Below are 17,418 nucleotides of genomic sequence, written 5' to 3'. Positions count from 1 at the left end.
AGTACCATCTGGTCCACAAAATCAGCGCTTGTAAGGAGTGTATACATAATAAAACACTTGTTGCAAGATGGTAGCACCTGTCTGAATAATTTGTTAGTGTGTGATTTTACCATATTTGTTTCATGAATGACCTAAGGACTATAGGGGAATTCAATTATGTGTGAGGTATGAACACTTTACCACAGTGGTTGAGGTAGGTGTCTCCTATAGGAGGTTACATATTGAGCCCTGTGTTATGCAGGTACAAGTTGTTATCAGTTTACAAGAAAGAGAATCCAAACTCAATGAACTTTTTCCCACTACAAAGTTGGAAGTAAATATTTCCATACCAAATGTAGATAGCACCCTGCACCTGTCACAGCCCGTGCAGTTCCCCTTTCCTGCCTGGGGTGTCGCTCTCTGCTCTGGTACTGCTAGCACACATTGGTCTGTATATCAGAAGTTTGTTGCATCACTTGGGTGTGCTAGAAGCACCAGAGCAGAGAGCGACACCCCAGGCAGGAAAGAGGAACTGCATGAGGTGTGACAGCTGCAGGGTTCTAGAATGAACATTACACGATCAGCCATTCTTCCAGGGTTAGGCTGCAGGAGGGGATGGTTTGGTGAGGCTGCAGGAGGAGAGGGTTCGGGTGAGGCTGCAGGAGGAGAGGGTTCGGGTGAGGCTGCAGGAGGAGAGGGTAGGGTGAGGCTGCAGGAGGAGAGGGTTAGAGTGAGGCTGCAGGAGGAGAGGGTAGGGTGAGGCTGCAGGAGTAGAGGGTTCGGGTGAGGCTGCAGGAGGAGAGGGTTCGGGTGAGGCTGTAGGAGGAGAGGGTTAGGGTGAGGCTGTAAGAGGGAAGGGTTCGGGTGAGGCTGCAGGAGGAGAGGGTTCGGGTGAGGCTGTAGGAGGAGAGGGTAGGGTGAGGCTGCAGGAGGAGAGGGTTAGGGTGAGGCTGCAGGAGGAGAGAGTTAGGGTCAGGCTGCAGGAGGAGAGTGTTCGGGTGAGGCTGCAAGAGGAGAGGGTTCGGGTGAGGCTGTAGGAGGGAAGGGTTCGGGTGAGGCTGCAGGAGGAGAGGGTTCGGGTGAGGCTGTAGGAGGAGAGGGTTCGGGTGAGGCTGTAGGAGGAGAGGGTTCGGGTGAGGCTGTAGGAGGAGAGGGTTCGGGTGAGGCTGTAGGAGGAGAGGGTTTGGGTGAGGCTGTAAGAGGGAAGGGTTCGGGTGAGGCTGCAGGAGGAGAGGGTGAGGCTGCAGGAGGAGAGGGTTCGGGTGAGGCTGCAGGAGGAGAGGGTTCGGGTGAGGTTGTAAGAGGGAAAGGTTTGGGTGAGGCTGCAGGAGGAGAGGGTTCGGGTGAGGCTGCAGGAGGAGAGGGTTCGGGTGAGGTTGTAAGAGGGAAAGGTTCGGGTGAGGCTGCAGGAGGAGAGGGTTCGGGTGAGGCTGCAGGAGGAGAGGTTTCGGGTGAGGCTGCAGGAGGAGAGTGTTTGGGTGAGGCTGCAGGAGGAGAGTGTTTGGGTGAGGATGCAGGAGGAGAGGGTTCGGGTGAGGCTGCAGGAGGAGAGGGTTCGGGTGAGGCTGCAGGAGGAGAGGGTTAGGGTCAGGCTGGGGGGGACAGTTAAGGTCAGGCTGGGGGTTGGGCAGTTAGGGTTAGGCTGTGGGACAGGTAAGCTAGGGTTAGGGAAAGGGTTAGAATACTTTACCTGCATGTGTCGGGATTTCCACCGTCGGGATTATGCTGCCGGGATTCTGACCGCTGTCTTTGTCAGCGCCGAGATCGCGTACCCAACCCGCACTCAGGTCTTATCCCAAACCCTAAACATCCCCCTTCTTTTGTATATTGATCTAATGTTGATGCAGACAGACACATCTCTATAAATGCATATTGATCATTTCTATATCTATGCAGCTTTTCCATCAGTCTGTGACAGCCAACAGAAAGACCCCTCTCCTCCTCCTCACCTTGTTGGTGATTTGGGTGCTGAATCCTTGGAGAGAGAATATGTCCACAAGGTCTATGAAGATATCGCTGGACATTTCAGCAGCACAAGACACACTCCGTGGCCCAAGATCGTGGACTTTCTCATGGGTTTACCTATAGGTTCTCTTGTGGCCGATGTGGGTTGCGGTAATGGAAAATATCTTGGTGTTAATAAGGATATGTACATGGTAAGTTTTCCATATTTAAAGTATTTAATATTATATACCACGTGCATTATAGTCACACTTGCCGACGTATTAATCCACCCCTCCCCCTCTTGGGGCTTGCTGCTGCAAATCATATAATTGTGGCCCCACCTGCCACTGCGCAATGCTGCAATTTGTGAGCATTACAGCTGAGTAGACTAGTATGAATATAGTTTATATAATTCATATATGGTGGGGAAATAAATCCTTATTCTGGTCAATCTCTGACATCACGATTTATCATAAGGTGATAGTTTTACAACATGCCTCAATATGGCAAAGATAATATACAAGTGTTCATGTACTTTTATTCCATCCAATACACCTCAGCCAGACCTAAAGGTGTTACACATGGGACGATTTGCTCCATGAATGAGATCGTCCCGTGCCCCCAGCAGGGTTGTTAACAACACTGAGCACAAACACTGAACAAAATAAATAACTATTTAGTTCAGTGCCGGGCTCCCTCCCTCATCCCCGAACATGTTCAACCTGACATTATCGTCAGTTTTCAGAGGATGTTCGGGCGATGAACGGCAACTACCAACTACAAACGGGAGCGTGCATTGGTAGTTATTGTTCATCGTTTTGGCCCTGAAACTGAACGATGTCGTTAACGACCAATCGTTCAAAAAATCGTCCCGTATGTACGCACCTTTACACTGATAACAAAACACATCCTCTGATCCTGGCCCCGCCCACACACTCTGGGCCTGATGCAGAGCCACTCGTTCGCTCCGAGCGATGTTCGCACATCTGCGTATGCGTATGGGTTTTAGTACGCATGCGCGACCCAGTCTGTGCGGTCGAAAATCGTGTACTCGCAAAATAGCGAATGCCTGCTAATTTGAGTGACAGGATGAGGCGTTTGTGGGTGGTAATAGGGGAAGGTGCTTGAAAACGGGGAGTGGAGATCAGAACGCAGGCGTGCCAAAAGGTCAAAACGGGCGTCCGGCTCTGAATCAGGCCCTCTTTCCCATGCAGCAGCCTATCGCAGAATCCTCTGATCCTGGCCCCGCCCACACCCTCTTTCCCATGCAGCAGCCTATTGCAGAATCCTCTGATCCTGGCCCCGCCCACACCCTCTTTCCCATGCAGCAGCCTATCCCACAATCCTCTGATCTTGGCCCCGCCCACACCCTCTTTCCCATGCAGCAGCCTATCACACAATCCTCTGATCCTGGCCCCGCCCACACCCTCTTTCCCATGCAGCAGCCTATCACACAATCCTCTGATCCTGGCCCCGCCCACACACTCTTTCCCATGCAGCAGCCTTTCACACAATCCTCTGATCCTGACCCCGCCCACACCCTCTTTCCCATGCAGCGGCCTTTCACAGAATCCTCTGCTCCTGGCCCCGCCCACACTCTCTTTCCCATGCAGCAGCCTTTCACAGAATCCTCTGCTCCTGGCCCCGCCCACACCCTCTTTCCCATGCAGCAGCCTATCGCAGAATCCTCTGATCCTGGCCCCGCCCACACCCTCTTTCCCATGCAGCAGCCTTTCACACAATCCTCTGATCCTGGCCCCGCCCACACCTTTCCCATGCAGCAGCCTATCACACAATCCTCTGATCCTGGCCCCGCCCACACCCTCTTTTCCATGCAGCAGCCTATCACACAATCCTCTGACAAAATACCAGAAAGTGATGTATACCAAATCTTAATTTAATACAGTTGTAATAAAGATACTAAAATATGACAAAGATTACTGCTCTACTAAGTGTCTGGAGAATAGAGTTATATAAATAAAATTATTATTATTAGACTATATGGAATAATACACCTACTAGTGTGAATCACAAAGATATTAGTTCGCTCTGGGGTTCATGACCGATATCAAAGCACTTGACCTTTGAGACCCATGCTTTTGGGATGCGGTTAATATCCCGACCGCGGGTGCCAGAACCCCGACACTTGTTAGAATCCTGGCTCTTGCATCCTGACCGCCGGAATCCCGAAGGATAGTAGCGGGGTTGGGGAGAGGGTTAGGGTTGGGCACTAGGGGGAAGGTTAGAGTTAGACACTAAAGGGGGAGGGTTAGGTATAGTGTGCAGGGAGAGGGAGGTTAGGTGTAGGCACTGGGGGGGGGAGGGAGGTTTGGGTCAGGCACTGGGGAAGGAGGGTTAGGGTAGGGAGAGGGGAAGGGTTAGCATACTGACCGACAAGTGTCGGTATTCTAACCCTGTCGGGATACCGGCGTCGTGATTCTGACCGCCAGGATTCCGTAGCCATCCCATGCTTTTATATGGTCAAGGACCTGCTCAGTGACTTCTACTATCCTTTCTAATATCCTTATATCTCACAGTAAGTTGTGCACTATGCCATGTATCTACTTGAACCATGCTATTATTTGGAATGCATCACCAGTGCTTGCTGGCAGATCTTCTTAAAAGCAACATTGTCTATCCAGTATTGACGTGCTGACATTTCCATACCCATATTCTGCTGATTCCACCAGCCTCCCCTCATCTCATGTAAACCCACGCACGTGTCCTGTGCACTGTTGATACCTTAAACCAGGGGTAGGCAACCTATAGCACTCCTGCTGCTGTGGAACTACACATCCCAGCATTCCCTGCCACAGTTTTAACATGACCTAACAGCAAATTTGTGGCTGGGCATGCAGGGATGTGTAGTTCCACAGCAGCAGGAGTGCCACAGGTTTGCCTGGGTGTGGTATGTTATGTCGACATGCATTAGGTTGACTTGGTTGAAATGTCGACAGTGACCATGTTAACATTCATCATGTCTATACGACTGACATGTCGACTGATGTCGACAGAATGTCCCTGGTGGCCCAGGAGTCACTTACCAGGTGCTGGCGGCTGCGGCGTCTCCAGCGTTGTCTTCTGGGTCCCGGCACTCATGTGACCAGCAGTTTCGGCGCAGACGTCAAACGGAGCAGCTTTCCAGTGAGAGTTTCCCCCCCTCCCTATCCCTGATCCCTAACATCTAATCCCCGTAGTGCCTAACCTTGTCGATATTCTAGAGCGTGGTGTCGACATTTTGAATGTCAAGATGGTAACTATCGACCATGTGACCGGATCCCGGCTGCCTACCCCTGCCTTAAACCTTGCAAATCCAGTAAAGCTTAATTTTATTGTATGACTGCTTTAATAAAAGATCATGGTTCTGCCCCATTAGACAATGGCCATATTATATATTATCTATGTATTACATTTTACAAAACATATTTTAAAAACAACTTATTTTAGTGATTATTTTTCGTTAAATATATAGCAGAGATTCTATTTTATAGCAAATAGATGCTGACGGTCTGTAGATCTACTAGTGTAACTGGCATGTCACTTGTGAGAGGCTGTCACTGCACGCCTTGGAGCAAACTGATGTTACCTGCAGGCACCTAGAGGCAACAACCTAAGGGCAGCAGAGTGTCACATTACTGCACCTTGTTAGCTTAGAACAATACGGAATTACACTAGATGATACAAGGAAAACACAAAATCATCTGTTTTACCATTGGCAGTTTGTAATAAAATCTTATTTTTTTATTTAATATAAGACCTATTTCTCCACATACAATATGGCATGCAACAATTGTGAAAACTAAACACACCTACTAACATGGGCCCAAATGTAACAGTGTGCAACAGTTGCAAACTGGCAAGATTTAAAGTGGCAATTCTTTACAATGCAAAAACTGTTTCTTCTTCAGGGTCCACAGGCTCCACAGGAACTACCTTGGGGAATATGTGGTTTGGAGGAAACCCGGGACCAAACAGTCAACTTTTTCCTGTCCCAGGATGCACTAGGTCCTCCCCCATATATACCCCACCACCGGCCTCAGGTACTCAGATTTGTGTTTGGTGCTGCAGGAGACGCACCGTTGTAACAGTACGGGACTGAAGCAGTCCCAAGTTTTTGTTTTTTTTCTACCCTATGAATTTAGCAGCAGGGCGTCTTATAAGACGCCCATGCTGCGACTCCATCTACCCCCGCCGCCACCGCAACACCGGTAACCTGTGTGGTCTGGTGATTTTGTCAGGGTCGCGGCGGAGCACGCTGGCTGCGGTGGCGTGACCTGGACTGGGGTGGACCCAGTGAATCCTGGGACCGGAAAGAGTTGACTGTTTGGTGCCGGTTTTCTTCCAAACCACATATACCACAAGGTAGTTCCTGTGGACCCTATGGACCTCGAAGAAAGAGTTATCAAAGGTAAGTCTACCATAACTCTTATTTTTCATTGTATTGGGCTTTAATTCAATATCTGTATAATAATCAAGTGTGGTCTATCTCATCTCCATCACGTGCAGTTTGAGCGGGGCATGCGACACCAAAAACTCCTGCCGCAGCGAAGGAGACGGGATATCTCATCAGAAAAGATAGGAGAATCGGGAAGTATAGTAGAGCAGAGTTGGGGTGGGCTGAGGTGATGTACCGTGTTCATTTTACTAGTATTTCATAATTCATTGCTACTCAGAGTTCTACAATGACCCATTAATCCTTCCAGAAAGGATCATCAGAATCGACCTCTTACCATCTTCAGGTACAGATGTGTCCTGCTACATCTTTGCTCATATTCTGACATACAGGCGTCTAAGACGCAGCATGAGAATAGCGCAGTGTGGTGCGGTAAGGAGCAGTGAGACTAGAATACAATAGTACAGAAGTTAGTAGTGGGGTTTTAGCAGCGCTGTATGAAACCAACACTGAACTACAAGTCTCAGCCCAGAAAGAGTTGTCTTTGGATTACAAACTCACTGTGCATCTTCTGTCTTTTGTACAACATGTTGGCAGCAAGTGCTGGTCACTGCGGCACTGTAGAAAGTGGTGTCTAGCACTCACACAATGATGACATGCCTTAAAAATGAGTAGTGGTGCTTGAGCAGCGGTGTATGAAACCACGCTTGAACTACAAGTCTCAGCCCAGAAAGAGGTATCTTTGAATTACAAACTGACTGTGTGTTTTATGCAGCATGGTCATCCCTGTTTTAATACTGAATGTGCAGCAGGCTGAACAAAAGTAGTTAACATCGGCCAGCAACCATCAATGTTTTGAATTCCCTACATCGTTTGGCTCTGTGCCATTGATGGCAGTGAAAAATTAGTTTACTACCTAGCATTGCAAAATCATCCACTCTCGGTTGTTAACTATTGATGTCATATTATGTCACACACTATTCATGTCACTCACCGTTTATGTCATACATAGCCCATTCACTTTATGTCACACAGTGATGTCGCTATGGAAGATCCTGATTGGCTATACTTAACTACTGTAACTGTAAAGTAATACTGTACTTACAACACACAAGGTGTTGCCTGAGTCTCTGCTGCGAGGTAGTCAGTGTGTAATCTCTGTCCTGCAACTTGTAGTTGAGTGATAGTTTCATACTTTCATAGTGTTCAAACCTCACTACTAATTTCTAAGGCATGACGTAGTTGTGTGAGTGCCACACGGCACTGCGGAATTTGCCTCAAGTTTGCTGCAGAAAACGCACAGTTTGTAATCCAAAGACACCTCTTTCTGGGTTGAGACTTGGAGTTCAATAATTGTTTTATACACCTCTGCTCAGATCCCACTACTAATTTCTAAGACATGCCATCACTCTGTGAGCGCTACACACCACTTTCTACAGTGCCGCAGTGACCGGTACTTAATGATGTGTACCTTTTTAGCGACATGTTGTATAAACTTCTAGTGGCACAGCAGTGCCAGCATTGCATAAAATGCACAGTCAGTTTGTGAATCAAAGATACCTCTTTCTGGGATGAGACTTGTAGTTCAATGTTGGTTTTATACACCGCTGCTCAGATCCCACTACTAATTTCTAAGACATGCCATCACTGTGTAAACGCTGCACACCACTTTCTACAGTGCTGCAGTGATTGGCACATACTGACTTGTACCGATTAGCGACATGTTTTACAAACTCCTAGTGGCACAGTACTGCCGACTTTGACTCAAGTTGTGCTGCATAAAACGCACAGTCAGTTTGTAATTTAAGGATACCTCTTTCTGGGCTGAGACTTGTAGTTGAGTTATGGTTTTATACAGTGCCCTTCAAACCCAACTGTTCATTGCTAAGGCATGTTATCACTGTGTGAGTGCCGCACATCACTGCAGAACAATGTACACAGCACAAGTCGCACTTATTGGCACTGACACATTTATAAATAGTTTTTCAAAAATGTACTTAGGATTTGCACACCGAATGATTTAATCCTTTATTACACACTCAATTACAGGGTCTCGATCCATGACAACTATAGGGTACCGAATGACAGGTTCAGTCAGCCAATCAGCAGGTGGTACTACAGCCATTGCATTGTCTTTTTTTTTTACGCATGCGCTAGGAAAAGCAACACCTGGCGGATAAAAACATTCTCCGCCTTTTCCAGCGCTTCAGTACATTACGCTGTGACTCAATGCGCCACGGCACAGCGCGACTAGCAGGGTGTTCTACATGGCCTATGGCGCAAAGATGTAGCAGGACACATCTGTATATTATCATTAGATTAGTTAGATACATACATATTTCTCTATGATCCTGTTGCCTGCGGCCAGTGCAGTATTCTGTTCATGAAAAAATAACACTGACGAGGGAGCCGCATTAGCTCATGAGTGACACAGAGCTGAGCGCCACTAACCCGTAATTAACACCTCCCATAAACTGTAATTGAGGCCCATAACTCACCACCCCCTGCTTCATCATCTTCCCATCTGTATTTGGATGGAGGGAAGGACAGAGAACGAGTCTGAGCAAAATGTATTTCATGCAATTTAGATGCAAATTACAATCTAATATGTTTTGTTCCTTTCAATTAGTTTACAATTCATTAACATTTCTTGGTGTGTTAAGATCACCCTCAAGGTCATTTTTCTTTTCCTACTTGCTTCGCGTTACAGGGACATTTTCCACATGAGCGTTTTGCTCAGTGATCAGCCCTGTCTTAATTATTTCTGTCTTCCTTCTAGTAAGCAAACGTGAAGGATTCCTATCCAGGTCCATGAATATAATATTGTACTGTAGGAAAACACATTTTTTGACCCCCAGGGACATGGTATCATAAGATTGTCATGGCCTAATAGACCCCCATCCCCCCCAGCTGCTGAATCCTTATGCGAGGCTAATGGAACAGATACCCCAGGTATGCTGATTCAGGAAGGAAGATTCTCTGCCATGTATTCCGTGGAAAAATAAAACAGTGGTATATTATTGTGGTTTATTCGACAAAATATAATAAATCAGACTAGTCATGTCATTCACAAAAGACCTACACAATGGATACAAACAGTGAAATGACATTACTACTAATACCCCTTTCAGACATACAACCCGGGAAATTTCCTGCTCAGACCCGGGAATTTCTCCTTTGCAAATTCCCGGGTATTTGGTTGAGACCCCCCTTTCACACTACAGTGTCTACCCGGGAAATTCCCAGGTAGACCCCTTTCAGACAAGAGCAGGGTTTTTCTGCTTACCTGTCTCTTCTCTGCCGTCTGCTCCTCCTAGTCTATCCCCTCTTTGGCTGATGATGATGATGTCATCATTCAGCAGCCAAAAGCCGGCCAATCGTAATGCAGTTTTTTTTTTTTATTATTATAATTTTTTTAACATTTATTTTAATTCCCTGGTAGTCCAGCGGGAGTGCGGGTGGCCCGCTGTGGCACAGACGGCCGGTGCTGAGGGTGGTGAGCAGCAGCGCTGAGCGAGGACGCTCTGCGCTGTCAGCTCAAACAAAGCAGCAGTGCTGAGCGTTCTATAGGACGCTCTGCGCTGTCAGCTACATGCAAAAGCTGCTTGGTGCTGCCCGGGAGTAGTAAATTCCCGGGTAGCACCATTCAGACAGAAGCAGGGTAATTTCCCGGGACTTGAGTCCCGGGAAAAACCCTGGTCGATTGCAGGGGCGGCTACCCGGGAACGTGTTCCCGGGTAGGTACCTTTCACACAGACATGAGACCCGGGAATTTTGGCCGAGGCAGGCCAAAATCCAGGGAATCTCAGTATGTCTGAAAGGGGTATAAATCTGGCTTCAGTTCTCACCAGCTTGAGCTCCATCCCCCTACAGTATGTCCTATGGACAGGAAAAGTGGACGTTAAGCTCAGGTGTTTCCTTGCCTTTAGACAGGAGGCACCGGCAGCTAGATCCATGATCTGGCATGGGTTGTGCCCTTGACCCTGGGTTGGCATGCTGTAATTCCTTGTTGTTGATCCCAGTACCTTAGTTCAGCGAGTCCTGGTCACCGAACCCTTTACTCTTTTCCACGTTTGGAATTTTATACAATTTGTCTTTCCCAACCATCAGTCTTCTAGGTCTAAGGCACAGATATGTAGCCTGCTTTATACAAGGTACTAAGGTACCTTGTACTAAGGTCAAGTTACCTTAGTACAAGGTACTGCTCTTCCAAATATTTTTGGGCCCCGATAGTTTTCAGCTTGTTGTCACTAGCTTGCTACCATAGGTTCCACGTGACCAGCAGCACAGTAACATGGTATCTCCAGTTGTAGGAAGGGTACTTCTGCCACTCTCATCTCCTTGACTGTCACCTGGAACTGATCATACTTCTTGAGCACTATGCAGCTGCTGCAGCACCTCTTTGTTGGGTTTTCTGACTTGACCACTTATTGGGAATTGGAACTGCTCAGCAGCTGGCAACATGGTGCTCAGCTCAGTAGAGTTTAGGTGGGAAGTGTGGATAAAAGTCTTGGTTTAAACAATTGGTCACAGAAAATCTAAGCAGTGGAAGAACAAGCATTGCCACAGGAACAGGCAGGTTCTAGTGGGTATTGTGGTTATTTACTTAATTAGTTATTTAGAGGCATTCTTTCAAGAACATACACATAGACTACACTAAAATTATAAATGTGGACACTTTTATTCTTTCATAAAACCACAAGGATTGATGCAGCTAATGATGCCTTTAACGTGCCACCTGCACACAAATAAAGCAGCCATTTTGTAGACTAGAATAATATTAATTTGCCCTGTGCCACGAGCTCATAGTGAATGGTAGCCTACATTGTCAGTGATGTCACTGGTGCCCATTCTCACGAACAATGGTCCATACCATAAAATGTCTGCCTCTGATGTGCAACAAATCCAATTTAAACCTAATTTAACTGTTACGGTTACCTTACATGAGTCTTCTGAAGCTGTGGTGGCAGTAGCCATTTTTTCTTTACACCACTACAATGACTTTTGAACTATCGGCCTCAGGGAAAGATCATACAGAAATGGTGAATTTAGCATTGAGGGCCTGATTCAGACCCGCTCGCAAGCGCACAGCGCTCGCAATCGGGTCGATGGTCCCCCACTGCGCATGCGCCGCCTCCGGCGTGCGCATGCGCGAGACCCGTCCAGCGAAGGCAGCTCCGTCGCTACGGGTCTCACTACATGATGGGGTGGCTGTCGATGGTGAGTGACAGCTCGCCCTGTTTTGTAGGCGGGGAGAGGGGGTGGCTGCACAAACGCAGGCGTTCCCTTAGGAACGCCTGGCATCTGTGGGCGGCCCTTCTGACATCACTAGTGATGTCAGTAGTGCACTTCCTGCTCTTTCTGATGTTTATATTATTTTCCTTTCACAGATTGGTTGTGACCGCAGTAGAAACCTTGTGGACATTTGTGGAGAGAAGAAATTTGAGGCATCAATATGTGATGCTATGTCATTACCTTTTAGAAGCGGCTCATTTGATGCCTGTATTTCCATAGCAGTGATCCACCATTTTGCCACAGAGGTAAGTAGGATAAGCCATCCTGCCAGTTTCACTTGGAACTAGTGACATTACTAAGACATAAAGCAGAAAGGCTGATAGTCAGTCTCTTCATGAATATTTGTTAAGTCTACAAAATGGCTTCCTCCACTATGTGTAGGCAACAGAAAAACTTGCCTCATCATATTCTGTTTGCCGTGCCATGCCTTATAATTAATTAACACCATTGATCAATTAACATATATTGCTACTATAATGGACTATATTATCCCCCTTCAGTATTCAGTCCTTGGCTCCATTTATCTCCCTCTTGTATGCTCCCTTATTTCATGTCTGTCCATCTCCATCTCTGTCAGGTCCTCTTGTTCATTTCTTCATTGTTACTCTTAAGTGTCTCTTGTTGTTCCTCCTTTTCCTGTCTTCTAATCCGGTGTCTCTGGTCTTCCACCCCAGCAAGTTCCCCTTTGCTTCTTGTCTGTTCCCTAATGTCACTATTTGGCCCCCTTTTTTTTTTTTTTTTTAATTCAATAATTCTTTATTGAAGTTTTTTAACATGCACACAAAACAAAAACAGAATATACAGCAATTAAGCAGGATTAAATATGGAAAATAAATCTAGCATACAATGAGCAAGTGTGTAATATTGCACATAATAGTATATTATGGTATAGAATAACAGGATATATGGAATACTCCTTATCATATATATTTAGAACAAAAGGGACCAGAAGACGCCATTCGAGCACATAAATCCGGAGGTAAGAGAAATACAGTATTCAAAATAAAGTGATACATACAACCTGCCGCAAGTAGCTTAAACATAAAATTGCATATCAAAATACCGAGTAAGATCAAAATAATAAAACATCCAGATCTACCCAAATATCAAAATAAAACCTATATCCCTAAAAAATAAAAACAATTATTAAAACAACCCCTTCCCTGGACCCCCCACCCTGTATAACCTAACCCCAACTCAGGCATACTTTGATCCCTAAATACCCTCCAAACACACTAAGCTACCCTAACTACCATACACTAACTACCTAACCCCCTCCCCCCTCAATCCAGAAAAACAAGATAACAGAAACCCATATATCTGATGAGAGCAATAAACTAATGACCCTAAGATAGGTTCTGCCCAGCTCTCCCACATTTTAAAGGAATGGTGTTTCTTCCATATAAAATACATAGCATTATACTTCTATATATAAAAAACAAATTAGCAGAGTAATTAAGTAATTCAAACAACTGGATAAATAATAATAAACAAAAATAAAATATCTAAAGACCTTAGGGTCTCATTCAGACCCGATCGTGAGCGCTGAACGCTCGCAAGCGGGTCGATGGTGCCCAACGCCGTCGCTCGGGGTCTCGCACCAAAGGGGGCGTGCTGTCAATGGTAATTGACAGCACGCCCCCTTTGGTGGGTGTGCCGGGGGCGTATCCAAGAGGCCGCTCCAATTTTAGGTAGGCCGGCCCTGATTCAGAGTGAGCGCTCTGGTCAGAGCATCCAGCTCTGAATCAGGCCCTTAGAGCAAAATATTAGGTTTCAAAATATTAATCTTAATCTGGCCAGGCCTCAGCCTCTTGTAGGATTATATAAATAGTTCCGTCCTCATCTCCCCAAGGACACACTATGGAGCATGGAAGCAATAAATACTGTAAACTTTCTGCCAGCGGAGAGTAGATAAAAAGGGTCATGAAGTACTGCAAGGATAAGTCCCGGAACTTTAACTTGTCTGTTGGAAGTGAAGAACGGATCTCTGTAAAAACCTCATCAAATTTGAAACATCCATAAGGCGAGAGAGCATCAGAATCAGAGGTAAACACAGACCTCGGACAGGATATATCCAAATGTTGCACTGTTGCAGGAGACATCCTCAAACTTGGTAAGCAGCCTCACAGTAAAGGCATTAATAGCCTGGATAATTTGCTGCATAGAACTAGCCATCTTTGAGGTACGTAGCCATCGGTGTAGTAGTCTCAGCAAGACAGGATAACCTGAGCAGCAGCCAGGAGGGAAATCAGTGGCAAGGTGATGGCGGCTAGCACACCACCAGAGCTTACCAGCACACAGCCACAAGGAGGTCAACAGCTGGAGAGGTACATATCAAACAGCAGGTGTAAAGGAGAAATCCCAGGAAAAATCCTCAGATGACCGCTGAAGTCGGGAACAACAGGGCAGATCAGCCGCAGCAGCAGAGATGTTGGTGCAGAGGGAGACTCGCAGCCACCACCCAAGAAGACAAGATGGCTGACGTCCGCTTCCAATACTCCCCAACCGATACAGACAAGAGCTGGCAGGAAACACACACCGGATCCCGCAGGACACAGTCAGGCACCAGGATAGAGTCCACAGGTAAGTATAATAACAGGAGTCAGCCCAGGGAGCTGGAGACAGGAAAAACTGGCCCCAGTGAGAGAGGACCTGGCTGCTGAAATAAACTGGGAAACACTGTTTGCAAACTTCCACCTGGGAGCCCAGTTAGTCTGGAGAAGGTAACACGCTGAAATGTCCAGTTTGGGGGAGAAACAACCAGAAAAAAACAGGATAATTAAAGGATATATGCAGGAGAGCTGGCAAAATGCTTCTTTCTCCTAAGAATGCAAAATGCTTAGGAGAAAGAAGTAAAATGCTTCTTACTCCAGGTCACGCCACTATTTGGCCCCTTTTGTTTAACGCACATTTCCACTCCTTATCAGACAGCCTGATTGTCTTGGCTTCCTGATTGTCACTGGCTCTGTTTGTGCCCCTGCACCACAAATCTTGACTACACCCTTTGTACTGTATATCATCAGCAGAGCCGTAACTAGACTTTTTGGTGCCCTGGGTCAGAGAGAGCATTGGCGCGCCCCCCCCCTCCTCCATTTTCTAAATAGGGACAGTGATAGTGCACCCGAAAAAGGGCCATGGCCTCATGGGGAAGGGCCAGGGAAGAATGATAATAAAGAGGAAAATTGACAGGCCCAAACAGCGCCCCCTGCCCTGCGGTGCCCTGTGCCATGGCACTGGCCGCACCACCCTAGTTACGGCCCTGATGATCAGTACCTAAATATGTGACACTACAAAGAACACCGACGGGATGTCTTAATTTAAATGCCCCATATACCTGTTGACCACTGGTCAGACTGCATAGGATGTACATTAAAGCTCCTGCATGGTCAGGGTTTCATCTCTGTACGCTGACAGACTTGCGTACAGATTCCAGGCCAGTTTGCAAATGCAACTTGTGGGTCTCCAGTTGTTCTAATGGCATTCCAACAGGATTACATTTTCTGCAGATATAGGAGCTCATGCTGTTTGACATTATTTCCATCTAAATCGCAAGTGCAAAATTCCCCCCTCCCCTGGAAAAAGGCATTTGCTGAGCTGTCCGTATAGACGAGATGTAACCAGCTTAGAGTACATATGCTACTGCTCTTCCCAGAGTAAAACAGGAGCATATGCACCTGGTATACTAGGAGATGCGCCTTCCTAGTGTTAGTAGTTAATGCTAAAATACAGTACACAATATAGTACATGACTGAACAGTGGTATTAATAACTAGCAACGGCCCTCATTCAGAGCCGTACGCTCTGAGCAGAGCGCACGCTCTGAATGAGGGCCGCCCTCCATAAAAATGGAGCGTCCTCCTGGACGCTCGTATAGCTGTGGGTCACCACCCACAGCCTATACGAGCGTGCAGTTTGATGGCCGCGATGGTCTTGACCATCGCGACCATCGAAACTGCGAGCCGGAGCCTGCGGTTGAGGTTTTCAACCGCAAGCTCCGGAGTGATTTTGGCTCTATCAGAGCCAAAATCACTCCCACTGACATCACTAGTGATGTCAGTGGGCCGGCTTCTGACGGGAGGCGTTCCCGTGGGAACGCCCCCGTCAGGGAGGCACGCCCCCGGCACGGCCACCAAAGGGGGCGTGCTGTCAATCAACATCGACAGCACGCCCCCTTTGATCAGACACAACGAGCGAAGGACTTTCCTTCGCTCGTCGCGTCTGGCGCATGCGCACGACGGAGCTCCCTCCGTCGTGAGCATGCTCAGTGCAGAACATCGACCCACTTGCGAGCGGACAGCCGCTCGCGAGTGGGTCTGAATCAGGGCCAAAGTTCAGAGGAAATTAGAACAAAACACAAATGGAAAATGATGATTTTTTATTAAATCCAAAACATTACACACATCCGTCTCCTTCCACTTTAATAGATCATATGGAAATATACTTCCTGATATCAATGTATTAATGCGAATTCATCACAGCACTGAGAGTACTATATTATTAGCAGTTATAGGAGGGATTAAGGTGCATTCAGCCAATCGTCATCATCAGATTATATTTTCCTTCGTACATGAGTACTTTAATGTATAAATGATGATTAAAGTACAATAATATCTGTATCTTCGCTACATTTTCCTTTAACTAACTGAAATGTTTTGATGTATTTGAAGACAAAACGACTCTTACAAAAATGTTCCATTTTTCCCTATATAGGAAAGAAGATTGGCAGCTATACAAGAGTTAACCCGTCTGCTTAAAACTGGAGGGAAAGCTCTTATTTATGTCTGGGCTATGGAACAGGAGTACAAAAAGCAGAAGTCAAAGTATCTTAAGGAAAGCAATTCTAAGAAGCCGACGTCGCCTGCTGACGTTCCCGTTACTCCGGACTCTACGGATAATTTACCGATTCACACTAACAGAACTGCCTTCCATTCTCAGGACCTTCTGGTTCCTTGGCATCTGAAAGCAAAAAGTCCTGCTGGAAAGTCTGATGCCTCAACCCCCACGGAGGAAAGACAACAGCTGGCGCCTCGCTCCGTGTATCACCGATATTACCATGTGTTCTGCGAAGGGGAGCTGGAAGCACTGTGCGGAAAACTAAGCGCTGTCACAGTGCAGAGCGCGTTCCACGATCAGGGAAATTGGTGTGTGGTTTTAGGAAAGTTATGAAGCTTCTGAAGTAGATAAGCAGTCACTCTCCAGCTGTTGCAATATGACCAGTCCCAGCACACCAGACAGCCTGTGCCAAAGCTTTATGGGGACGTTTGACTGATTAACTATTTTATTTTAATATGTTGAGGGTTTAATAAAGAGATGCCTGACGGGGTTTGGACTTATCATCTTGTTGCAATCACTTGTTTAAAGTGTATTACTTTGTGCACACTAGATGGCATAATCACACTAAAAATCATTTCCTGATGCCAGAATAACATTATAGGTAACTCTGTATGTGGCGTGCTGGGATAGTCAACATTTATATTATTGGTTAATATTATACTGTACATTATAATTTTATTTATAGTTCTAATTAAAAAGTTTGTAGTTTTTTTTTGTTTGTTTTTTATCCTTAATCTGTCAATATCTGAGCCTATTACATTTGATACAAGCTGTGTTACAATTGACTTCCAACCGTGTTGTTCTAGTGTTATTTTAGCACAGAGAATATCGGGATCTCCTTCATTTTAAGGAATGATGCTTAACGTTTGTTTTTCCTAAATTCTGCTGGTTGACGTATCTTTAGCTAGATGGAGCAAGGGGCTTGAAGGGAACTCCAGCAATGAAATGTAATTTGTAGCTGACTTCCCTCTCCCT

At 46.3% G+C, this 17,418-nt stretch overlaps 1 protein-coding gene across 5 annotated transcripts in view; it reads left to right on the top strand.

Moving 5' to 3' along the window:
* ALKBH8 (alkB homolog 8, tRNA methyltransferase) overlaps positions 1-17,153 on the top strand; it is a 55,979-nt gene extending 38,826 nt beyond the window's left edge. For 4 of the 5 annotated variants that reach the window (XM_088456656.1, XM_088456658.1, XM_088456657.1 and 1 more), the window contains exons 10-12: positions 1,876-2,135; positions 11,707-11,856; positions 16,321-17,153. In XM_088456656.1, the coding sequence (XP_088312782.1) occupies positions 1,876-2,135; positions 11,707-11,856; positions 16,321-16,776 (866 nt within the window). In that variant the 3' untranslated portion in view covers positions 16,777-17,153. Of the gene's footprint in view, positions 1-1,875; positions 2,136-6,429; positions 6,546-11,706; positions 11,857-16,320 lie in introns of all 5 variants that reach the window. The other variant, XM_088456659.1, reaches the window with a different exon arrangement.
* The last annotated feature ends 265 nt before the right edge of the window (positions 17,154-17,418 follow it).

This window comes from Taudactylus pleione, unplaced genomic scaffold, assembly GCF_031769625.1.
Source record: "Taudactylus pleione unplaced genomic scaffold, aTauple2 ptg000711l, whole genome shotgun sequence".
Classification (NCBI taxonomy): Eukaryota; Metazoa; Chordata; class Amphibia; order Anura; family Myobatrachidae; genus Taudactylus; species Taudactylus pleione.
Note: the sequence above shows the minus strand (reverse complement) of the source record. Positions and strands in the feature narration are given on the sequence as shown.